This window comes from Ammospiza caudacuta, chromosome 1 (genome assembly GCF_027887145.1).
Source record: "Ammospiza caudacuta isolate bAmmCau1 chromosome 1, bAmmCau1.pri, whole genome shotgun sequence".
In the NCBI taxonomy this organism is placed as follows: domain Eukaryota; kingdom Metazoa; phylum Chordata; class Aves; order Passeriformes; family Passerellidae; genus Ammospiza; species Ammospiza caudacuta.
Window position 1 is genome coordinate 102,342,376 of NC_080593.1, and position 27,111 is coordinate 102,369,486.

The 27,111-nt window shown below is 40.0% G+C and overlaps 1 protein-coding gene across 1 annotated transcript in view; it reads right to left on the minus strand.

Moving 5' to 3' along the window:
* The window catches only part of GNAL (G protein subunit alpha L), a 178,982-nt gene extending 155,235 nt beyond the window's left edge, over positions 1-23,747 (minus strand). The window contains exon 1 of the mRNA XM_058801834.1: positions 23,285-23,747. Within this exon, the coding sequence (XP_058657817.1) occupies positions 23,285-23,747 (463 nt within the window). The remainder of the gene's footprint in view (positions 1-23,284) is intronic.
* Positions 23,748-27,111: the final 3,364 nt, after the last annotated feature.

Consider the following 27,111-nt stretch of genomic DNA (forward strand, 5'->3'; position numbering starts at 1 on the left):
ACTCAAAACATCCTGTGTAGCTAATTCTTACAGCCTCTTATGCTCTAGTGCTCTAGCCTGCTCACAAGACTTTAAAATGGTTTACTAAATACAAATATTCAAACACAGCCAAAGGAGTGCCAAGGAAGCTGTAGAGCTCAGTAACCCCTTGCTCTACTTCCAGCAAAGGGCAATGTGGATTTGCAAAAGGCACTCTTCCAAAAAAAAAGATTCGAAAGCAGAGTCTGGAGCTGAGAAGTTCCTCTGCAGGAAAACTGAAATAAAATTAAAAAAAAAACAAAACAGGATGATGTGTGCTGATTGTGAAAAACCCCAACAGATTTATCATAGAAGAAGAGGGCTGCGAAGGGAAGCAGAAGAGAGACGAGCAGACTCGTAGGTATGTTCATGGTTTAAAAAAGACATTCTCCAGGATTTTTTTTTCTTTGCAACAGACAATGCTGTGCCTTACAAAGACTCTTCAGTCAGGGGTTAGGAATCCTCTTTTTTCTACAAGGAACATAGTCTCAAAAATCTGGACACAAGGCAGACGTTAAGAGCTGCAGTTTATAGATCCCGCATTTTAACTCAGGGAGAATTGACCGATCCCTCCTGGAACCAAATGGATGACTGGAGTTCATGAGGGAATGATTAACAAAAGGAAGGGGAAAGGACATGAGCTCAGTGACTGTGACACAGATAACCTAAACCAGATTTTTTAATGTTAGTCAGTATTTTTTTTGTCCTTCAAAAATGATGCAGCTGGATGGCCTATTAAGGATTTCGTTACATTTTTAAACAGAAATTAGTTTACTATATTCAATACACTTCCACATATATATCTTTTACAGACATACAAACTGAATTTATCAGTACCATAGGCAAAAGAATACTCCAACTCTAAATCAAGACCACTCCCACCTAATAAAAATATTTTCACTTCTTACATTAAAGTCCTGACTCATGCCTAAAAGAATCTTAAAGACACAGAAGACTATATGTTTATACAGAGATCTCAAAATAGACCCAAAATCTTTGTTTACTTACTCCAACTCATCATCTCAAAAGGAATAGCCTAAGAAAGTGATGGAGATCCTAATAGATGCTGTCAAATGGCTGTATATAAAAGCATTTTCAACTTAGTGACAGACATACTGCAGAAGGATGTAGTTTAGACCTTTATTCCCCAAAGCTCTCAACAGCTGAAAAGATTTCCTCAGCATGCAACACCACACAAGAAAGGATAATATATTCAAAAACTTATTTCTGGGCCCAGTAAGACCCCATAAAGTAAAAAGTGCCCATGTTCACTTTATTGTACAGTAACAAAGTGGGGAATCATTATATTTGCCCTTAACTCTTTGGTAACACTCTGTAAGTGATGAAAGACATAACATTATACGCCAATTCAAATGGATTTGCTTACTTAGTCTGGAAAGTGAATCATGCCAGACTCAGCTGCCAATATTTTATACAGAAATCTTTTTGACTCCACCCATAAGCAATATCAGTCTTTGAATGTTGCCAATACCACTGAAACATTGTGGTTTGAAAACCACAAAGTTTTAAATGCAAAATACATAACAGATGAAGCAAGCAGCCTGTTTCTTAAGCAATTACTCTTTGTGTAGTATATACTGTACTTGGGAATTGTTTCTTATCTGATCCATCTTACATATATATACTATGAATCGCTGCTGTTCAACAACTAGAGGTTACATACGTTGCACAGTCTTAAAATAAAAGCATCACAGGACAGTAAAGTCATGTTTTGATGCTAGTAAAAGAAAGTATGCAATTTCATACAAAAGGCTGAAGTGCTAAGGCCCATCTACAGAAACCATACAGTTTCCAAAGACTATATAGACACAAGTACCTATAAATGACTGCAGCAATTATGTCTTATTTTCTGCACCTTTCAATTTTCCATGGAACACCAAACATTCATTAAACACCCCACTATTTGATAAATGCACCGACTGCTGGCCTAGTTTTACTGCATCCACAAGTGTCCAACACTCCCCTTCCCACCTCACAAGTGAAAGCAGCAGCTCCTTCTACAAAACAAATAACACAGTGTATGCACCAAGGTGCTTCACAGAGAAATCAATTCTCCCAAAATTCATGTTAGAAATCACTTTTCTGAACTCCTACATCTTGTAATTTTCCCTCTGAATTTTCAGTCTAGGACACTGCATGTCAGACTGTCCTTGGACAGGGCATTTTCTATTACCATATCTGTTCCTGAATGCAGTCTTAGGTTGCCCTGCAGGTACAACCCTGCAGAGTTCTTCAAAGGTTTTTCAAAACTCTCAGCAAAAAAAAAGCAAACCAAACAGCATGCTCAAAGAAAAAAAAAATCCCAGTATCAAGTCATTCATCAGTCATTTTCTGATCATACAGAATAAACCAACCACATTGCATTCCTTCAAAGGTGGTTCAGCTTTTGCAATACATTGGGTTGTAGAATAAAAGCAATGCTCTGACCATAAAACACACAAATCCTTATGTACACAACAGTTTGCCCACTTCCAGCTATCCTGATAGGTCTAATGTAAGTTCTCTTCCCACAAACTTGCTTTACACTGTGTAATTAACAGGATGAACAAAGGAAAAGAATAACCATCTCAGTCACCAAGAAAGAAAGAGTAATTTATTTGTACTCTGTTCCATAACCACACGGCATCAAATAGTGCTTTTTCAGCAGTGAAGGTCAGTAGACTGTATTATATTTATATTTACATGAAAGAGCAATCCTATCATTAACACTTACAATACAAGTAGTGATTTGGGTAATGGAAGTTCATAAATCTACCACATTTAACAAAATAAAACAAGGCTATTGAGCTTCAAAAATTTCCTTGAATGAGACAGTGGCAAGAAGGCAAAATAAGTACTATGAAAAAGGTAATGTGATCTGCCAGTTGTTGAGTAACACTGTAGTTTTAAGATCTAACTCTGTGATTTTCTCGATAATTTCTGGTATAGCTCTTAAATTTGCATGACTGAAAATGAAAAGCTGCACACATGAGCTTGTCCTCTTCCGGATGCAGCTTAGGCTTGTATACAAGTTCTCATATTAGAAAGTATGCTCCTGTTTCAGTTGTGTTGGGCTTGATGCATGCTCCCTGTAAGACCAATATGAATACAGAGAACATATAGTTCTTCTTCCCGGTAGTATTTTAATCCTCTTTATGGAATGAGAAGCAAAGAATCTTCTTGATTCTCATACAAAAACAATTTATTCTAGTCCTATAACTAGTTCTGCAGAGACTTCCATCTTGAGCTCTCAAATTTAAGTGAAAAAAGACTTCAATTAACTAAAATAAAGATGCAAAGGTAAAGAAGCAGATGTCTATAGGCACAATGGTCTATCCCTTCAATTTGTATTTCTTTTAAAATTCATTATATCTAAACAGCTCAGGAAGGTAGAGCCATTAAATTGGCCTTTTAGCCCACTTCTGAGATACTGAAAATGCCCTCACTAAAATATTTATTACCCATTTTCCAGTTCTTGAATCTTCTAACTGGAATACAAGGTAGACAGAGCATATTTTCATCCTTACTTAAGTAAGAAACACCTAAAGTGTTCCTAAAGTTAAACAATTTTAGGTCAGATACCAGAACCAGTCCTTCAAAAAGTGTGTACAGACCACATTTACCTGTTTTCCATATAAACTGCTGTTTGTTTTCCTATCTTATTTCCTTCTTCTAGGTGCTTTATAAATTTCAGTAATACTGGCTTCAGTACCACAAGACTGATATGTATGATGAGAGCTTCACAGTATGGCAAGGAAACACTGAAGACAAAACAAATACTGACACTCTTGGTCATGTGAAAAAAGATCTCAAGAAACTGATGTGTGATTCTGAGGTCAGGCAGATGACATGAAATGAATCCATCCCTGTGCTGGTTTACAAACCAACACTTGTACCCTGAAATAACTGTTCACTCACATTATCAAGTCAGTCTACAGTAAAAGAATTGCTTATGATGCTATTTTGGAAAAGGCTGTTTCAGATACCAAAAGTTAGTTCTATCTACCTTCTTTAATTAGCACAGTGTCAAATCTGCAGTCAACTTTCCAGTGTATTATTGAGTTTTCAGTTATTTGGTTACCAGTATCTCATTAGTAACATTTGGTATTTCTTTCTTTGCCTTATGTTGATAGGTTTCACTGGATGCCTGACACTGTCTCTCTGTTTCCAGCTGGAATCTATCAGACAGACCCTGACTTCGTGTGCAAAGTTAGGAAAGACTTCAGCAAGGTAGTGCCTTGAACAACAAAGAGTTCTGACACTAGTGCTGGTGTTAACAGAAACCCTTACCATTCAAAAACTGCAATAGTCTTTGGATAACATTTTGGACAACTGAAACTTCAACCCTGCCATGCAAGTTTCCTCAGCTGCTCACGATGTTCACAAATGCTGCCTTTACCTGCTGGTGTGGGGATGGAGAGGGGAAGAGGAAATATTTCTCCCAGCTAAATGTCTCTCAGAAATTCATAAAAAAAGACATTGCAGATGATGAAGTTTTGACCCTCTGTTTTTGAGCTGCCTCACTGGAAACAAAAGCTAAAAGTGTAAGTACGACTACGCTCATTTTAACTGTAACTAAGGTCAGCAGCACTCGGCTGGCTCCCTTTCTCTTGGTGTGTGCTGCCACCTCGAGGATTAAAGACAAAATGCAAAGAACGCAGGAATTCCTCAAGATCACCTGGTGAAGAGCAACACTTAACTGCAAACCCTTCTCTGGTCAGTCTCACTCGTGGGTTTTTTATCCCATTCCAGCCTATCACTCTTAACCGCCTCTGAAAGGCATGAAAGGGTGAAAGCAGGAAGAATTCAGGGGCAAATCAAGCAGGGAGACTCTCCAAACTGGCTAAGATGTCCTAAGCTGAGAGTCTACAGCTGGGAATCCACACCATTCTCACTCCTCCTGCCGTGTTTACACACAATTTATGCATCCAAGTTTTATTGAAAGAGAAGGCTTCCTCCTAATCATCTCAGTGGTCCACACAACCATAAAAATTTTGGAAAAGATACCAGTACTCCTAGTGACAGTAGCACTACTTCATTAACATCACCATTAAAATGTCATGCATGTTGTTTTGATAAACAAATCTGTTCATAAATTCACAACAACAACAAAGTCTCAAGCAGTCAATTAGTCATTAGTTTTCTCAAAATGTAACAGGACAAGCACATCTTACTTCTTTTAAATCAAAAGAACAAAGCACTGGTAATTTTATAGATTATCAGGGTGGACAGACTTTTCTTAAATTCTTCAGCTACCTCTTTTGGTAGCAGAACAAGCCTGCATCAGAACATTTATATTTACAGTGTTGGTAAGTTGATATACACAAAACTGTAGTAGTTAAGGATGTGTGATCCCCTGAGAAGACAAGAACTTGTAATGACAGTATTCATTCACTCATAGTCCCAAGGCAGACTTCTGCTTTCCAACATCTTTAAGGAAAACATTACATTCCCTTAAATATTTGTATTTAAACTTTCCTAATCCAGGTACCAATTATAATATGCTATCCCTTCTACATGGGAAATGGCAAGGTTTCTCAGCTTTACTTCTTCTCTCAAAACTTGACATCCCTTTTTGAGTCTGAACCAGTTCTATCTCAAAATTCAAGGTAAAATAGCATTTAATGAAAACCTTTTAAGGAGATTTCATGAGGTTAGGAACACCCACCCAAAGTTTATTATTTGCTCATTATGAATGAGTTTTGAATGACTGGTGTATGCAGTTAATATGCACATCAGTACTGTAAATGTGCACATCACATTGCTCAAAAAGAAAGAGGATGAACCTATGGGAACACTTTATACTCAAGCTTTCCTCAAGCTCAACACACTGGTGTGTGCAGAAGAGTAAAGTCATGTGTCTTGAAAAGTGATGTGATCTTAGAATCACATCTACATCTACCACATCTTGGCTAAGATTTATTGCAACACAAAGTTTAACAGGTGAGAATCTCTCCATCTCTAAAGAATGGATAACTCCTTCAGTGAATCCCATCACTTGTATAAGATTCAAACCAGGGTATCAGAAGAGCAGCATAGGCACCAGTCAGCAGGAGAGTCTGTTTGTTTAAGTGACTAAGTTTCTGGATGAGTAAAGGTGATGTCACCTATGTCTGATGCATTTGGCAACCCAAAAATATGAGGAAAGCTCAAGAGATGAAAGGTGAACAACTGGCAAAAGAAGAAGCAGATGCACCTTGAATCAACACCAGTCTTGTCTAAGACAAAGTTGGTGAGACTTACTGGTTTACAAGAAATAGGGCGAGGCTGATCTAACAGGGTAACCCTGAGTAACACTGGATGCTGCCACCACTCAAACCATTCACACTAAGTCAAGGGTAGTCACCAATCATCCTTCCTTCCTTCCCACAGGGCTTCAGGAACAGCAACTGTGGAAAACATGAAGGGTAAATGAACTGGTTTTAAAGCTCTCAATGTCTTCAGTATATATCTACCTTCAACCAGAGAAGATTCTCCATATAAGAGGTTCCAATAAAATGGCCAAGTTGGAGAAACTGAGACAGGAAGGAAATAACTGAATTGCATGTCTGTTACCTGCCACCCAAGCATCAACATGGAAATATATGCATTTCATCCCAAATGTGGTGTAAACTGGAGCAGGGCATGGTGGGAGTGGGAAACTGAAGAAAATTAAAGCACAAGCTTTAATAAACTTTGACAAATATCTTCAGAGTTGCTGTTGCCATGTCTACAGTTAACCAGCTATTGCTCTTTAACTACAAAGCCTGAATGCAGCCTGTAGAATACATCTCCACTAAAACTATTCACAGTGACCTTTGCAATTACTGTTTTGGTGGCAATGGGTTTACCTGTGACTTGAGATGCAAGAAAGTCTTCCTCATATAATGTCACAAAATAGCTTAAGAAATATTTAAAGGAGTTAACAACGTTGTGAGTCTAACTTGTGAGTATTACACAGTGAGATATCATCTAACATAAGGTCCTTGGCACTTGCCTTCACATCCCTGTATCTATGAAAACTGCACCTGCCATTTTGGGGCAAAGCCACAGTGCTCTATCATCTGCATCTACTGTAATAGGGTGTGATGAGTGCCAATCCAGTGCACCTCAGTCAAAGTGCTCTTAAAGACCACCTGGCTTTCCAAAACACCTATTTCCTACCATTAGTGGGGAGAACATCTTGCAGAAGTTTTAACTTACATCTGGCAGAAGATGACTGAAAATATATGGGCCTGAAAAATAAACACCCATAAACAAAACCTGACTTTTGCATATTCTCATTCGTAGACAAGATGTGGAAACTGATAAAGAACATCTACAAAGCCATGTGAAGTTTGCAACTCTTTAATAAAGAGCCGTTAGGAATCTGAGAATTTACTTCAGTCTACAATGACAATGGTTACCTTTATAAAAACGCTAGACCCTCTGTCTTGTACAGAAGTTTCATCAGAATATGGTATTTCATGAGCTGATCTTGAACTTAACCATCATGCAGCCCCCAAGTTTAAAAAAATTAAAATTCATGCTGCCTTCAAAATGAAATAACCACAAGTTTTCTTTCCCAGTTTACTCCCAATTTGCCAAATTGCAAAGACAGCATTAACAGTTCTAATCTTATGCCGTGGGATAAGCCATGGCAGTTTAGCTACAGAATCCTGCTTCATTCAGGGCAAAGCAAATGGTGAGTAAAGAGCAAACACAGGTGATAGAATAGTACCTATAAAGTGGGGAAACTGGTGTAAGAAGACATTTGGCTCAGCTATGAGGCTGATACAGTTTTCCTTGAGAAACAAGAACCATATGCCTCTTCTTGCCACAGAGAAGTTTGCTTCACTGCATGGCAGGTCACACACACAAATCTCTTCCTATGCAGCAGCATCATTCTTCACACCTAAACCAGCAGGTAACTGGGAACACAGGTGGAGACAGCTTTGAGTATCACAGCTTCATTTTGAGTACACAGTATCTGCTTAGACAGTCTTTCAAATTCTAAACTTAAATTTACTAATTTACTCTGTGTTTGTAAACAAGTTATTGAACTTTCTTTGTAATTTTGCTGGCTTTTTTAGAGGAACCAGCAATAGCTGGAAGTTACAATACCCTGTGACTCAGTTTTTTCTGAATTACTGACATGGTTTACCCAACATTGCCTCAGCTTAGAGAAGATCCCAAAGAATTCATTAGTTCTTGCATAGTACCACAGGTAGAAGACAAGCACTGAGGAACAGAGCAGATGTGTGATCTAAAATAGTAAGATAAAATTGCATCATATTTTGAATGGGGTTTGGATCCCATTTTGTTCCAATAAAGGAATACAGGATTTCCAATCTAAACTGTTCTCAAGCTCACTGATGACATGTTCAATAACTTGTACTGCATACAGAAATATTTGTGAAGTGTTACTTTTACAGTTGCACACATTTTCTAAGGAAAAAAGGTAGATCTAATAATTACACAGAAGCTTTGTAATAAAAATTTTACCACTACATAAGCACTCCTATGACCAGAGAAGGTAAACCTAAGCAGCGAGCATGATGCAGCAACTTGACCATACAAGAAAATCCTGGTAACCTACAACTCATTAACTAAGAATTTGCTGCATCTTGGGGTAAATCAGATTACTGACTGCAACAATAAGCTTCTGCCTATATTTTTTCCCATGCACTCTTGTCATGCATTAGCAGCAAGGGGCAGGGACAAAGTTTTCCCTGAGAGGAGTGTAGCTATCCCTCTGTCTAGGCTCAGAGACCTTTTACTTGGTGCAGTAAAGGACTCATTCTTTGCTTGGCCTCTGGCTGCCAAAGCTGGTCTGATGGAGACTTTTCAGTTATGAAAATCTGCAGCAGCAATGCAGTCTGATAATCTTTGTAACATGGGGCAGTTTTCCCAAGCTGGCATGCTGCTGCCAAGACACCCTCCAGTACGCTGCCTCTCATGCTTATCTGAAGTGAGACAGGAGGATACCAACAGTTGCTACCAGTCAGCAATTTCCACTGGACTAGAAGTGGAGATTGCACACAGGAAAGCCAGGAACTGTGTACTTTTAAGACTTAAAGACCTTCCCATGCTGTCAAGACAGGGAACCTGTCTGACAAGTATCTGAGAGACCATTATGGTGGCATGGGAACATAAAAACAATACCAGAAAGTTCAGTTTCTTCACGGCCAGGCTTTCACATCTTGGATGTGTAACCATCAGAGGAGGTCATGCAGCTGCAGCATTATTGCTGTGTTTCTCCACTCTCAAGATGTAATTTATTTAATTTGGGAAGCAGTTTTCAGAAATTAGACTAAATATCAACATAATAATTCGGACACCAAAGGTAGCAGCTTATTTTAACATCTCTCTATAACAGTTCTAGAAGTAGGCCAGGCTGTAGACATCTAAACTAATAGTTGAAAATTAGATCATACGTAAATTTGAACACGATCCACCTCTACTTTGATTTTCCATCAGAACAAGAGGAAATATATCAGTGGTCCACTCCTTGGAAAAATCCACACTAAACACTAAAGACTTCTGTATACAGTACAAGAATTATTCCACATAATAAAAAATTACATATAGTCAACATGTCATACATTTACTATTATTTATTCTACGCTGTAAGGAATGAGAATAAAATGAGGAACACAGAAAGGAAGCAGCTATTTAATCCAAGACAACAAAACACATGTTGAAATAACCACATGTACCAAAGTTTGGACAAACATCCTTCATGATGGAATGCCCAACTTATGCATGTATATTTGACAGTCTGACTTCAGTTAAACCCAACGGATCCTTATAGTTGAGTCTTCCTAACGATATTCATTATATGACACTATCCAGCTGATTCTATTATGTTTTAACCTCTCAGCTTAAGGTTTTCCATCATGAATACCAATGGATACTTATGATCTGAAGGGAAAATTAGGAAAACAAGCAAAGTGTTTCTGTCAATATTTTAATAAATCTGTTGTTCTGAAATCTACCCTCATTTTTTCAGCATCCTGCTGTTGAGCCAGAAGTTACATGCTGCATTCTATAGGCTTCATGAAAGACTGCAGTTTTAGGGCTAAGAATAAGAGTACCCTTAGAAATTCAACTCAAAATAAAAGAATGAATTAATTTATTAACATCACTTAAATACATATTCAAGGACTGAGCCAAGTACCAAGTGTCAAAAATACCACTAAAACAAAAATTAAGAATATTCTCCTTGAAGGAATTGATACATTCAGACTGCAAAACAAAACACTTTTGTAACTCTTCATCAGTGCTGACCATTTGACTCCAAGTGAAGTTGGTAGAAGACAGAACAACTCAGTACTTCTGATGCACTTTTGATGACATGTGCCAAAACCAAACTGGGAAATCAGGCACTCAAGAAATTTTCCTGCCATGCTTCTGGATCTCAGCTTCCTCCTCCAAATTAAGCAGTAAATTCCAGACTGATGATACCACGAAACTAAGTTCACATTTGGGATTCCTGCAGTCACAGCAAAACTTACTATGCTTTAGTGTAAAAGCATGTGTTTTATGTACTTCCACATTACACTGACTTAGGATTTCAGATCTTTATATACACAGCAAAATCAGAAACACAACTGCTCCTATACTTGCAAGTAAATTTTCCTCCTCCACAGTTTATGCTCACAATCTATTCTAGAAATTCTTTAAAAAGAAAATGCATGTTTTCTCCACAGGAAGGGTCCCTGTGTGGAGAGTTAATTAAAATGCTAGAAGACTGGGCTCCAGTCAGTCACATTTATCAGAACACCCAAGGAGGAAGGGCCACCCTTTGAAATGTTAAATGCATTGTCAATCAGGGATGGGGGTCAAGAAAGGTTTTCAAGCCATCTGATGCTCTCAAAAAAATGTGTACACCTCAGAATCAATCAACCCATACTGTCTGTGATGGGATGACAGACTTGGTCAGGTATTTTATGAACTGAGATAATTGTTAGTGCATGTTTAGGATGAGTTAAAAAACGAGACTACCCCAATGTGTTCAGAGAGACTTTAATTCATCAATCAAATATCTATTAATAAAGAAAAGGACAATGAAGGTAAGAAGGCTTCCCTTATTTTAGCAAAAGGTTAGAGTAAGAATTGACTTCCTACATGCATCACATATCAGAATTCTGGCAATAATCAGGTTTTGTAACAGATGTTACCCTTCCTAACTACTATAAAAAAACGCCACCAAAAACCTGACCTAAAATGAAAGTATTAATTTACTAAATGCTTAAATTTAAGAGCTTTACATTTTGACTTGGCCTCCTTTATGGTAAAGATTGTTTTAAAATCTGAGTAAGTAATTTTTCAATGACAAACAAAGAAAGCAAAAAGTAACAAGAGTCAGCTGATTTGAAAGACAGCATTCATAAAAGGTCCAAGCAATTGCCTGCAAGATCTAACATAGTACAGAAGACACTTCTGGACCACAGTCAGTTACAAATAAAAGAAGAAAACAAAAAACTCAGCATCATGAGATTATCTTTTTTCTCCTGTGCTGGTCTATAGCAGCAGTAAGTATTTAACTGGCCTAGTACTTCATCTTGATAAAGCATTTTCAGGTTGTTGAAAATATAAATTTAAATAAGCATCTGGTTTCTTTGTTAAGAAAAGGACACAGAACAGTTTCAAATACCCTAAAACCAGACTACATAACAGAGATTAAAAGGTCCGAGCAAAGTACTGCTGTTTCTAAAGTATCTCAAGTTAACAAAATTATTTGTTTTACAAGAAATCATAATAGCAGCATCCTCTTCTGCACCATGCTAGACCAAGACGTGGTTTATCAGCTTCAGTGTTTAACAAAAACATCCATAGTCACTCAGAAATGTCAAGTTAGCTTCTTTACCTTAAAACAGTAACAGCAAATTGCCCTGTGTGTCAACACCATTAATTCTTTAAACAGAGATTCTTGCCCTCGGTCTTCACAACGTGATCTAAACAGTTATTTTCTCAATATTTACAGGATAACTCTCTAGAAGAAGGATCTGAACATACCTTGCAAATCACAACAGATAACGGCGTAAGGAATGTCAATCACATTTACTGTTACTCTGTGAGATAACCTGAAGGCATCAGAAAATCAAGGTTTTTTCAGGTACGAGATCCCATTATTTAGATTACACAGTTTGAAAAAAATCCCATTCCATCAAGCACAGGACTTGTATCTATTAACTAATGCCAATGAATCAGTAATAAGTTATTTGCCTAATTAATAATAAATATCTGAGGGATATTGATAACAAACACAGTTGATTAAGTTGAAGGCTTATGTCAATATAATTTGATATAAATAAGCAGCACACGTATGTCTGATGTTACTCTGCAAACAATCGATAAAACACATTTTAAGTTGAATCAGGAATCAGATAATACATGGATTTAAAGAATGAAGTGTGAACCATCAACTAGCTACAGTAAACTTTTACCCACTAATTAAAAATATCACTGTGAATAAGGCCAGCTTATCAAAAGAGTCAAGTGTGGACAAGCAGAAGAACAGCAGCTATGATAAAACTGGTACAATCAAGTAATAGTCGTTCATGAGCCACTGCAAGGTCATATCTCTAGAAGCAGAGTACAAAGATTTTTATAGGCCAATTTCAGAAACCCTTGGATAAATACTAATTATGAATTGTCAGATAAACAAATTCAAAAAATAAAACCAATGCTTCCTGCAGAAAAGAAATACAAACACCATTAAAGCAGGCATGTCCCACTTCAGACACATTGGAAGAAACAGTCAGACAAGAGCAATACGTGATAAGCACATTTAGCTTTTAAAGAATATATTTCAGACTGTTTTCTTTCAAGGAATGGAGCAACTATGTGAGTTACAGATAGAAAAGAAGATGGAGAAAGCAAGCATAATATGAATTCCAGCTCTCAGCAGAAGCTGAAGTGGCTGGTTGGAACAGTGTGTCCTATTCTGAACTAGGGTTCAAAACAGTAACACTGCTTGAACACTTTGTATGAAGTAATAGTGTAATATTCATGTTCATATTCAAGCAACTATGAGTTTAGAGCACAGAGACTATGAGGAAATGAAATGATACCATGGTTACATATATAGTCAAAGGAAAAAATCTTAGTCACTTCTAGACTTTAGCCTAATTATTCATAAACTCCTGAAGTCTGATCCATTGTCTGATTGCTTACCTCAAGCTTACCAATACCAAAGTCTTTATCAGCCTAAATTCAGAGAACTGTGTTAGGGAATAAAGGACTGAACTCAAAACAAACTATTTATTTATGTGGGACTCAGTATATATCTTCAAATTATTTTTGTCCGACACAAGATTAAGAAAGATTATTCAACATTTCTTTGCACATTATGTGAACAGACAATTAATTCAAGTTTCTACTTACTCTTTAATCAGGTTATCTAATTATCTTGTATCAGGGTATCAGGATACAGAATACATATTAAAAAACCTCCACCAACAATCTCAAAACAGCAGAAGTTCTTACTTTTAAGAGTAAGGGTAGGAACAGAAAAACAAAAAGAAAACTTTTGCTCCCATACTTGGCCAGCCGTCTTTATCTTAAGGGAAATAGTGTCACTCAGAAAAGGTTACATTTCAGTGGCAGCCAGCACAGTAGGATGTACTGATCTGATGCTGTTTCAGCTTGAGAAGGTTATGTATTTGTTTTGTCCTGCACACAATCTACATGTACTAGAACAGGAGGTGCTGCAGAACCCTGGCAGATTGTGTCACTGCTCACACAACCAATGCACAGAAACCCAGAGAAATTGTAGTATTAAGATGCACGGCCTCCCCCTGGAGCAGAACAAGGTATTAACATGTACCTGCTCTTCAGCACTGTATAGGGAATCAGACTAAGTGTGGAACAACTGCTCATTCTCTTTCAGAGCATCAGAGCTCCTATCTGCTTTTTCTGAAACAGCTGGACCAGGAGCACAAGCAGTGGTACCTTAGTATGAAGCAGCACGAAAAAATAGTCCCATCTTCCCTGCCCAACCTCCAAATACCTCTCCAGCACATCTGAAAGGCTGTTTGACCTTTTACTGCACTGCTTTAACTTTTCCTGACATATTAGAAAGCATTAATTCAGTCCCTGGCAGATAGATCACATATCTGTGAATCTGCTTTAATTAGACAAGGACTACTGCCAAATGGCAGTTGATAGGGAGTCAAGTGCTCTTCAGGTGATCCTTTCTGCATTAAATTGTGAGCAACTTCAAGTATCAAAAAACCACTCTCTCCATTTCAGCTTTTCTGTGAAACAGTTTTTCTTCCACCTCTGGGAGTTCAAAGCCATAGCTGATGTACACCTGGAGCCAGGACTGCCTGACAGAGGAGAGTTCTGCATATCACAAGCCAAACACCACTGCAGGCAGCTTTTTGTTCTTTTCCCCCCCACCTCTGCTGAGCAAACATTTCTACCTGTATACACGGAGTTAAGAATAAGAAGGCCCTCAGAGTGAATATGCGGCCCTCTAAAATATTATTGCAGTTTACCCATTTTAGAAAAACCCAAAATCTAAAATGAACAAGGCACCAACTGTACTGTTTCAATAGTAACCAAGTTGGAAAGACACTACTGAACAAACAAGCTCATGAACTCAGATGTCACACTGAACAGAATAAGAAAACCTGAGGGAGCAGCAATGGAATTTGGAATAACAGACTTATGCACTCAGAGCACACAAGGAACTTCAAGGAAGAGGGACTGATATGACTCCAGATCTGGAAGCAAGATGTCAGGAAGCACATCATCAAACTTGACTCTAGTGTTTCTCTGTTAGTCTTCCATTAAGGCAAAAGAAATAATTTCCAACACTGAAGAACCACAGAAAGAATGAAAATATTCCCAAAATTAAGAAGAAAAATGTATTTCTGAAAGGAATGATGCATTCGCAGTTATTTAAATACAGCTTGTTATCCAGTCTTTCTAAGTGTCAAAAGCCTGTGTTCCCCTCTCGGTGCTATTTCATCTGCAGAAACAGTCCAGATTAATATGAATTTGAAGTACAACTCTGTTAAACAAAACAAAGCTATCAGAATTTACAGATGAGTGGTTTCTTGGTTGGTTGGGTATTTTTGTTCCACTCACCCCATCCCGAGCGTGAGAAAATACTCTAAAGAATTTGAGATTTCTGTTCATCTTTCAAAATGTTAAATCAAAGGAAGATCAACAACTCAAACTAAACCAGAATTACTGTCTTGTAGTTCCCATCTGTTTTCATTCATGGAAATATTTTCAAGGGGTGAAAGCAAAAACAGTGAACAGCTACTCTTCTGCCTTCAGCCATGCTCACAAGTTAGTAGACCCAATGAATAAAAGGATCTGAAAGCCCTCTTAAGTCATAGCCTGTCCTTCATGCCATTTTCCTGCTTCTTTATACATGACCAGGCTGCACAGCACCACACGTAACAGTACCAGACTGACAATGCACTACGAGGTTCTTCAGCACAGCTGAAGCAGAAGAATGTCTCCCACACATCAAGGAATTTTAAAATTTATTCAGCTTTTAGTATTAGGTGATGAAATGACTAAATTAAATTAAAGCAGACACAATTTGAGATGTAAATATCTTCCACAGCATCTTGCCACTTAGACAGTCCTTTTGCCTATCTAAAAATTTGATAAAAAAAAAAAAGGCACACAAACCAAACCCCACCAAAACCTTAGAAAAATAAAAAAAAAAACCAAAACCAAAACCTCCCCCAAACTCTTTAATCATATCTTTTCAGATTATGAAGTGCTTAATTCTGTGTATGTCCTTTATACAAATTATTATATTCTTCTGCATTTGAGGTTTATAGTTTAAAAAAGAACATAAAATTTATATACATCTTTGCAATGGCTGACATGTTAGAAGAGCTTAATGTTCCTGTCTCTACTAGACAGTGAATTAGACAAACACAGGAAGCTCAGAAAAGGCAGAAGATAACACCACAAGTCTGTTTTGTAATTCAGACGTCCAGAGAGTCAAAGGATGAAAAAAAGCAATCTTGTTACAGAATCCATTACACTTGCCCTGTGCCTATGAAGACTGAAGGCGATGAGATATGCCAGGACATAATCCAACCACATATTCTGTGGTTGGTTTATTCACCTGGACTCCAGAGCAATCACCTCAGATTTACAAGACCTTGCGTGGCCACGTGCACACTCAAGGTCTTGTAAGACAAGACAAATGAGCACACCTCTATGTGAAAAAATATCATTTGGAATGGAAAATGATTCTACAATCAACACATAAAATCAATTCAAACATGAACCTGGAAAGAGTTTTCACTTAAGGAAAAAAACCACCTTGCTTTTGCTGTAGCTTTGTCCTCCACACATGAAAATCAAGATGATTCTGAAGAAGGCACTGCCTAATACCATGAAGTGCATTCTGCATTTACTCCAAGATACAGAATGATTAATTCCCTGTAGTTCACAGAGCTGCAGCATAGCAGAGTTGGCAATGTCTCAGCAACACTCACAACAGTTTTCAAGAAAAGATTAAGTTGCTTAATATAAATTACACTTGCACACAATACTAAGGATCTGTGTTCACACTTCTAGCAGGTTAACATAACCTTCACTCTTCGTGATGGAAAAATACAACTCTTCCTTATCCATTTTAATCTACAGATACAAATTAAACACAGAGTAAATTACATGTATCAAAAAGTATAGACTTTCAAATTAAGAAAAAGAGGCTGAGGGTGAGGAAATTATACCCATAGAGAATGAGGATTCAATTTATTGTTGTGTTTTTATTACAGATGATTTTCAGCCTGCTACTTATCTCCATTACATACACTAACACAAATCACAGAAGGAATGGTCTCATTTTCTGAAGACCAACTAGATAATTTGCTTGGATTGACCACTGAGAAGAACTTTCTTTTTGCCCTTTAAAGGAATGAAGTCCTCTTAAAAGAAACTGTTAAAAGTGTATAGTGTATCATAGAAAAAGTGCAAAACTTTTCTTTTTTTTTTTTTCCTTTTTATTTAAAATACAAAAAAAAAACCTTCTACTTTTAAACAGCTTTAAGCTGCAAAATGCATGTTGTTCCCACAGGATGTAAATTCTCTAAAATAAAGATAAAAGCATAGAATTTATAATTCTACCTGGAGCTGACTTACTACAGTAACAGTATTTTCAAAAGGACAAATTTATTATTCTTGAAACCTAACATTACCTTAAACATAAGTGGAATTTCTAATTCTTCAAACATAAGTTTAAAACCAAAGAAACATAAAATACCAGATTCTGAGGACGCAATTCAAGTTTTACTTCAAAGGGATCTTATCAGCTAAGATGCTCCACTACAGGTGATTGATATTACGTCTTATGTTACAGACATTAATTGGCAGCTTTTTCTCAGATTTTTTCATCTTCTGCACAAGAACACAGAAAAAGAAAATAATAAATCCTTTCTTAAGGAGTTTTTAACTATTCTGGTCAACACAACAGCACATATTTCTTTCTTCCTAGAGCTTATTCCACAAGGCTTTAAGTTATTAAACTTTAATTTAATATTCATGTGCAGAGAAATCACAAGACACAGGAGTTTCAAATGTACATTCATACAGTGCTACAGGGATAATATGAAATATACTAGTCAGTGTACTTAACATGCCCATCCACTCTTGGAAAAAGCATAAATAGGATGTGCACAGGCCAGATACAAGGCTGCATTTCCTCCAGATCCTGCATAAGTCATAAGATTCTATCCCTTTTACGTGAGAATAAGCAATACCTCTGTTATCTTATTTATGCCATCTTGTTTCTCTACTGCTATTCAAGAATCCACAGAGAAGAATCATTTCCCCACCACTCAGCAAAGGCAAAATGTTTCTAGAACACTTCTAGAACATAACTATCAAAAAACTTAAACTTGGTAAGCAGAAGGCAGGCCAGGTTTCTGCCACAGCTTGGACAGACCGCTGTTTATAAAAAGCAAAAACCAAAGAACAAACAACTTTAAAAAATTTAATTCAACTTTACAAGCTCAAATGGTACCTGACTTGAAAAAGCTGAGGGAAGCCATGACTGTAGGACAAACCCCCACCATTATGTGTTTCCCCAAATTTGTAGGCGCACTGTCAAAAATGAAAGAAAAGCAATTGGGTGTGTGGGTTGGGCAGCGGAAAGGGATGAACATCGTAGCAATACACTTCTTCTAAACTGTTTGGGGGAAGAAGGGAAAACAAAGATTAAAATCTAGGAGTTTTATCTACTCCTCGAATTTTCAGCAGTCAAAAGCTGCAGTGGTAATGGGACCTTAACATGACATAACATACTTCCAAAGCTTGCTTAGCTAAGACATTGCATTCCAAGAAGATTCATGGAATACACACTGATACACAAAACTTGCCTAATGACCAAAATTCTAGTTAACAGCTGCAGAACCCACCCTTCCACAGCACCTAAAGCATCCCAGTATTACTACACTTAACACTGGGAAAAATGATTTGGTTGTTTATTCTTAAATATCAAGTGATTCAAGATAAGCAAAATCAATCAAAGAATGGAAATAAATTAAAACACATAACTATGGGCTAAATCTAATTAATTTTTATTTTACAGAGAAAGAAAAGCTAAGGATTGTAAGTCAGGGATTGTTTTCAGTACACTTAAAACTCCCCTGAAGTTAATCACTGATCCCAAATGTCCTGATGACTCCTGCCTACTGGTTTCCTCCTGTGCAAGGAGTGCATATCCCACTTCCTGTGAAGTTACGACAAGAGCAGAAGAGCTTTTGAAGACATTGCAAATCACACAAAGTATTAGGGATTATAAAATGCTTTTGCATTATTACATTGTTCAGTATTTGCAGCCCAGGATTCCAAAGTCCTGAAGACCTCTGTTCCTACCAATTATCTGTGCATTATCTCCATATTAGAAATAGCTGGCTGTAAGGATCCTAAATATGCCAAGCTTATCCCTTACAGACCAGGGTAGGAGTCCTCTCTGGTGGTAACCGAAAAACACCTCAAGCATTCAACCTTATGCAGACACAAGGAAGGTATCACCACCTTAAGCTAAACTATATTCAGGTGTTTATTAAAAAGCATGAGTTGACACCATATAAAAGTTAAAATTATTTTCAAAATAAAATTCATTAGGTTTAAGATTTAAAATTGGCTTGAGGATGTATGATGAACTTCAGGATTTCTGATGCAGAATATATATGAGACTGCAATTTCAGTCTAAAAGCCACGGAAACTCTCTTTGCACAAAGAGTTAATTTCTGACAACAGTCATTTGGTGCACAGCTAGGAAAAGAAAAAAACCCATTACTCTTGTTACACACTTCTGAGCTTTCTGGGCTCTCCTGTGTAGGAGTTTCCTAAGCTTGACAAGGCATCTTTGTGTTTGATTTCCATCAATTCAGAGGAACTACGTTTTTTGATATGTTTTCTATACTTTTGTACAGGAACATCACTAAACATCTAAATTACACGATCAAGTCAGTACTAAAATATGACATAAGTAGTTCCAGTACCTTTTAAGTGAAGAAAATCACTATTTCTTTTTCCCCTCCCTATATCATCATTTTCAGTTTCTGTTGAACAGAAAAGCTTTTACTCAGACCACTTTCAGTTTCAATTTAGCAGGGAAGTGTAAAAGAATGTGTTCTGCTTGAGAAAGTCATCCAAAGTTAGAATAGCAACCAGGAGTGAGGGTAAATGGGAAAAATAGGAGTCAGAGGTTAGAAGACAACAGCTATCTGGGAAAAAAAAAATCAGTTTATAGCTTACTTCAACATTACATGAGCCTTAATTATACCACGATGGCTAACACTCTGTTTAGAGCCAATTCCCCTTCACCTCACTTATGCACAAAATAGTTTAAAATATGAGACAGCAAATGAGAATGTAAATTGCTTCTATAAAGTGATTTGTAATGTTTCTAGGAAATCAGCAGCTAAAACAGTCTTGCAGAAGAGGTGGCTGCAATTCTGCGGAAAAAAAGACCAAACAGAAAACAAGACAGAAACCAAAGCTACGAAACTCTGACCCAGCCCTGCAAATATGCTCAATAAATATGTATGCTTAGAAAAAACACCACCTCATCTCAGGGTTAGTAAAAGCATCCTAAGAATTCTGCACAGATGAACAGTTCCCTTATAAAAAGAAATAAACCCCCCTACAAATAATACATAACCCAATAATCAATTCAATAATCAATTTATTGTATTTTTAAAGTGGATGTTAAGCAAGAAACAGCCAACTGTGGTGGAAAGCCAGTTTCCATTTTATGTGGGTTCTTCTTTCAGAAGAAGAAAAACAAATGGACCCAAACCATGTCTGCTGTTACTCCAGTGCACCAGTAAAGCCTCAGCATCTCAGCTACAGCCACCTGATACCTACACACCTATTTATGGGGGAGGCACAGACTGAGAGCTGATCTGAGCACTTACTGCACACCCTCCCTTTCACAATCACTGGTTATGACAAAACACATTAAGTGCTCGAATGTAGGTTAGGGGAGAGTGTCCAAACATCACGTGCACCACGAGACATTAGTTGGGGTAAGCTGTAACAGGCAAGAACAGGCTATCTGAGAGGTATTTACCAACATACACTATGAAAAGCCTTTGAGACTTCATAATATCTTGGTAACTGATATGCACAGCTCATCACAAAGCTGATTGTTTTCATTTGACATAATAAAAGAGTAAGTGTGCTTTTAAGGAAAGGTCGTTTTCAAACATTTATAAGCTTCTCTTCTAAAATACTACTTAGATTCTAAGGATTCTTAGTATTCTTACATTAGTGCATTTATTTGCATACCCTTTTGATAACTAATGGTAGCTCCTTAAAATATACACTCTATTTTTCTCTCAAATTTCAATAATATCCTCTAAACTTGCCCCAGTAAATGTACGACATATACAAGGACAAGCCAAAATGAGGCTATTATTTACAAACTTGTGTTTAAAAAAAGAAACACAAAGCCCACGCCAACGCTGTTCTGCTCAACTTTGTTTGTTCTGTGATGGTGCTCTGTTGTCACTGCATTCACCATTTCGCCTCTGCTGTGCATTTCCTCCATGTTGATGTACAGAAATATTCCTCCTCTCTCTCTAGCAAAGGTACGCTTTTCAGGTTCACTCTGCCAGGAAGACCTTAGGGGCAGGGATCCAGTCATTTACAACTTGAAATGCTATAAAATATCAGGCTGGTAATAGTCTTTATTCTAAATGACCTTTGTGTACATTTTAAGTCTTTTCCTCTGTGCAAGACTGAAACGTATTACCTTGTGCAATGCAGTTTTGGTTTTCTCCTTCTCTGACAAATAAACCCTTCCCTATTCTAAATAATTTCCCATTACCTACAGCAGCATTTCCACTACTTTCAAAAACAATACAAAGCACCTGCAGCTCTCCCTACATCCAAATGAAACATTTAAGTCAGGCCCTGATCTGCAAGGCCTGAAACAATAATCCAACATTTCCTCCCAACAAAACAGAGATCAAGGGTCTCTTTTTTTATTTTGACAATGATTTTTTAAAAAATTCGACACAGGGAGTCTTAGGAGTGTTGAATTTCTTTTAGGGAGCCAAAGGTCAGAGATGATTTATTTTTCAAATGTCATTGTTTCTGAACAGCTGTTTACTGCTCTGGTTTACTATGACAACCACCTATGTTATAGGCTACACACAGTATCTACTTGTTAGAATTCTTTTGTTCAATGACAATGCTCTCCAGAGGAAGGCCACCAAACGGGATCTCTGCCTTCTTGCAGACATACTAGCCAAAACACATGTACAGACGCTTCAGGAAGAAAAAAAAATTAACATTTTCAATATTTCATTAAAACAGGTGTATCAAAGAGTTAATTACTGCAACAGTTCAAAAATCAGAAGAAACATTTTACCACTACTACTACTAATAATAATTCTATACAGCACAATTTACGTCTTCTTCCTCCTTCCTTTCTACCAGCTGCACTAGTATGCTCCAGGCTGGTATTTTATGGGCAATAATAAAGCCCATTATTTGTTTTTTTGAAACCGAGCACTACAGTTCTGGCATACCTTTTGTCCACTGCTGTATTTCATATTTTCTCCTCCCCTTACACACCAAGAGGAATGAAGGAATCCAGTAAAACAGAAACAGAGTTTTTATAAAGAAGGATGTAAAGACTACCCCAAATCTGGAATGCACTTAGATAAGCACCAAAACTCTGTGCCATGCAACTTTACGAGAACAGGCAAAGAAGCTAATGCAAAAGCAAATCAGTATTTTCATGCTAACAGAAAACAGATATTTATGAGCACAGCTAAGAGGCCAAATAAGCCCTCTGCTCAGACCATAAAAAAAAAGCCCTGCAGTATGACTGTTCTGTTTCCTGCAGGAAATGAGATGCTTGTATTAGATACCCCTGTGGTTTTCATACTGTAAATGTATCAGCTGGTACAAATCCTCCGGAGAGGACTATTAACTAATGCTTAGAAAGAGCAGTGGCAACAGCAGACCGCACGTAGCACCTCAGAGAAGAGGGGACAAAAGCTGGCAAATCGTCCCTAAAAAATCTGAGCCTGCAGCTGAAGAACACATCTTGTAGTAGAAGCGATGTCTGAGAAATGTACATATCTACACCCTCTTATTTCCCCTTACTCCGCTCACTGCTTCTTTAAATAAGGAGCCTATTGCTCATCACCACTCCTCTCATTTAGGAGCCTCAAGCCGCTCCTCATTAAACCATCCCTGCTTACACGCGGCACAGGAGGACCATCCACAGGCTACACACACACCTCATGCACGCATGGCCATTTTTCCTCCTTTCTACCGTGCTTTAAAAAACTGTTATTATTTTTATTTTATTCCGTTAACGTTTCCGCGTTGCGAGGGCGCCGAGCGAAGTTCCCGCCGCGGGCGATGGGGCAGCCCCGGCCCGGGTCCGGCTCCTCCGGCCGGGCAGACCCCGCTGCTCGCCCATCCGCATCGCTCCCGCCCGCCCGCCTGGGTGGAGCCGCTCGCCCTCGCCCGACGAGCGCCGATCGTGTTCTCCATTGCAAAACCGCTGCCAGGGCCAGAAGCGGGGAGGAGAGACCGCGGGGAGGAGGAAGGGAAAAGAAGGTGTAAACCTGTCTGGGGGAGAGCCCGGGCACGGGCACGGGCACGGCCGGGGGGCGGGAGGGCAGGGCAGGGCCGGGGGGGCAGCGGGGAGACAAAGGAGGGATGGAGGGTGCCCAAGGAAAACAGGGGAAGCCGGGGAGGGGGCGCTGCCGGGGAGTCCCGCGGGGCACCTGCCCGCCCCGGCACACCCCCGCACAGACAGACAGACATACACACACACACGTACCGAGCAGCAGCAGGCGGTGCGTCTGCTTGTACTCCCGCTTCTGCTCCTTGAGCGCCCGGTCGATGCTCTTACTGACTTTCCTCGCCTCCTTCTCCGCCTCCCGCTCCTCCAGGCGCAGCTTCTCCCAGGTCCGCTGGAGCGCCGGCGGCTGGTGCAGCGCCTGCTGCCGCGCCGCCTTCCCCCCGCCGCCAAGGCCGGGGCCGCCGGCCTTGGGCAGCGCCGGCTGCCGCTCGGGGGCCGCCCCATTGCCGCCGCCGCCGTTCTGCAGCAGCAGCGGCGGCCCGTCCGTCTCCCCGCCGGGCTTACCGCCGGGCCGGAGCGGGACGCCGAGAGGCTGCGGCTGCGGGGCGGCGTGAGGCTCCGCCGGCGCTTCGGGCTCCGAGGCGGCGCCGGCGCTGGAGATGGAGCCGCCGCCGCCGGCGTCGCCGAAGAGCCGCGGGCGCAGGCTGTAGCAGAGCCCCATGGCTCGGTGCCCCCGCCGGGGACGGGCTGTGGCGGGCGGCGCTGGCCTCAGCGCTTCCCGCCGGCCGGGCAGGCGGCGGCGGCGGGCGGGGAAGGGGCGCCGCGGAGCCCCTCACGGCCCCGCTGGGCCATCTTGCATCTTCCTCCCGGGCTGTGGCGGCGGTTCCTCGGCGCCGATCACCTGACACCGACCGAGCTGCCACCGCCGGGTCCACGTTACCGTAAATACCCCAGCGCCAGCCCACCGCGCAGCGCCGCCGGGGGAAGGGCGGGGGCGCCGCGCCGGCACACAGGCGCACACGGAGCGCAGCCCCCCGCCCCCCGCCCGGCCCACCCGACGGGGCCGGGGTCTCCGGAACTCCCGCTCCGCTCCCTGCCCGGAGACCCTCGCCCCCTCACGCCACCCGCCCTCCTTGCTTCCTCCCGCACTCCTTGTTTCCTCCCTGCCTGGAAGGGCCGCCGTGCCGCCTGTGTGAGCCCCGAGAGCTGCACGCAGCCCTACCCCTGCAGGGCTATGCCCCTGACGGGCACTGTCTCCCCCGGCTTCCCGGGGGAGAGGCCGAGGCGGAGGCCTCTCACTGAGGGGGACCCCGCACGGCCGAGGCAGCCCCCGGCAGCCTGGCATCCTCCTCACAGCCACAACGCGGTTCTGAGCCCTGTGCACACACACATGCGGCTCCGCGCCCACGCGCTGACTAAGGATGCCGTGGGAGGAAGGCTTTGGGTGCGACTGTAGGAGAAAATAATAGGCAATGTTGGGGTTTGCTGGTTGTCTCAGTCAGTGTTGGCAGCAGTAGTACTCCAGCAGCGTGCTGCTGTGGGTTGTGGAGGAAAGGCTGGTGCTAGATACCCAGTTCCAAGGCGGTGGCAGCCCTTCTCAAGGGAAGACCTGGAAAAATTCAAGTTACTTGGAATGTGTCTCAAATGGGCTCTCCTTCTGCCTCATGCATCTCCGTGTTCTTCATAATCTCAGCAGTCCTTTTTCAGGAACACGTGGCTAGTGGATCAAAGTGGGTCTCTGAATCTTAAAGCAAAAGTCATGTCGTGTTCACTATTACGACTGACATGTACCTTAGAATAATTTAGAGACTCAAACTTCAGTAACCTTGATGTGTTCATGAACATCTTTCTTCATGCTGCATGTCTTTGGATTCTGCAATGACCTGTTGTATTATGTCACTGATTTTGTCTCCTATTTTTTTGCAGTGTCCAATACTCTGTTAATAGATGTCACTGTTTATATAATGTGGTATGAAGAAATGGAGGGAGGTAAAATTCTCAGACTTCTTTACTATTAATGAATTAAAGCAAATTGGATGCAGTTTTTAGTTCCCGGATATGGGAAACAGAATTGGTTTTGTGACAGATCTATTTGTGTCAAACGTTTGACAAATATCCTATAAAATATGTCTTTACAAAGCAGTGAGTTGTGTGTTAACATTCACTGGAAAAAATTCCCCAACACCCTACACAGGCATAAAATAAATAGATTCCTTTTAACTGAAAGTATCAACTGTCTGTAATTTCACCACACAAAGGAAATTTTGCCTCTGAAAATATTAGGAGGATCCAGCACACTCTTCAAGATGTTGTTCTCTTATACCCTTCAAAATGCTCACCAACTGAGCTTTGGCTGATGCTGTGGCTCCAAGAAACCACCCCATAGCTTTTGCTTCTATTGTCTGTTTTAATACCTGACCCTGTAGTGTCCTGGTTGCAATCATCTTGCAAAACATGTAAGCAGTTACATCACAGCAGAGGATGTTTCACCATTTTTGCAGAGTTTCTCTGCCTTGGCTCAAAATCTTCATGGACCATAAGGATACAATATTTCTTAGGTTGGGAGTGAAAGATTTCAGCTTTTGGCTGAAAACAAACAGGAATTTGGACAAGAGGAATCTAAATGGACTGGCTAGCTGGGATCCTGGGATTAGTAGCTGTATACTTTCTGGTGTAATTGGATCACATCAGAGAATTTGCTACTCATCAAATGATAAAATAAAACCATGAGAAAAACCCAACAACAAGCAAAAGCCAAGTAGTGGCGAAAGTTAGGGATTTAATATTTGGGGTCCAAATGTTGATGGACATACTTAGTTTTGTGAAGGTGATCCTTAGAGCTCAATGCATACAACAGCATTTGCAGAACCATGAACTGCTTTCCAAATAGCAGAAGTGCCATAACCTGGCCAAATGAGTTCAGATCAGGTAACATTTCTCTTGCTAAAGTGCTTCTGGGCATGTACAGTGTGTGCTCAGTGAGTGAGTAACAGGGAAGGTGAATGATATATTCACAATCAGAAAAGAGACCTGGCAGAAAAAAAAATGGCACTGTAAAATCCCATGCTTTGTAAGTAATTTTGAAATAGCAGCCCGTGTAATAACTACTATGTATAGTTAGGATCCTTAAAAAAGCTGACCACTCTGCCAAACACTGAAATAAACACTCTGCCTTATGAAGTGGCACATAAAGTATGTATACTGAAAGATCCTTCAGTGACCTATGAGAGCACACTGTGTCTTGAGAGGCTTCCATAATTCTCTTCTTAGAACTTCTAATAAAGAACAATAAGCAGCCTGTCTTCTCTCTTCCCCAGAGGAATAGTGATCATCACTACTTCCGGATTACCATGGACTGAGTTTTTCAAGAATTTAAAGGGAAAAAGTCAGTATGGTGCAATTTTCTGATCTGAATACTCTTTGAAGAATCTTTCATGGAATTTTCAAAGGTTAGTCATCCAAACCAGGACTTAATGACAGGCTCAGTTTTTCAGTAGCACTAATTAGCCGCAAGTGTCATTGTGTTAAGTGAAATTAGAATCATAGGATCATAGAACAGCCCAGGACTGTTCTCTGGAGAAGGGATCCTCAGAATTTCTTTTGGTCTGACCTTTCATGGGAAAGGCAGCCTAGATGGGATCACCTTGTACGCTGTCTAGCTGCATCTTGAAAAACCTCCAGCAGTGGAGACTCTACCATGCCCCTGGCAAGGTTGTTCTAGTGAATGGTTGCTCCCATTGTAAAAAATTATTTCTTGCATTGAAATAAAACATTTCCTGGTGCAACTTGCACTCATGGCCTCTTGTCTTCTCCCCATAGCTCCTTGTGGCTACAAATGTCTCTCTTGTCTTTGTGACCACCCTTTAAATACAGGGATACTGTGATGAGGTTTCACTTGAGCATTCTATTTTCCAAGGAGAAGAGAAGGTCACTCCTGAGCCTTCTCCATAGAGAAAAGATCTAACTCTCAATCTGCCCACAGGGTAGGTTCTGCAGCCTTTGGATTATCTTTTTGGCCTTTCTTGGGACCTTCTCCAGTTCATCCACATTTTTTTTAAATTGTGGGGATGATTAATAAATAAATA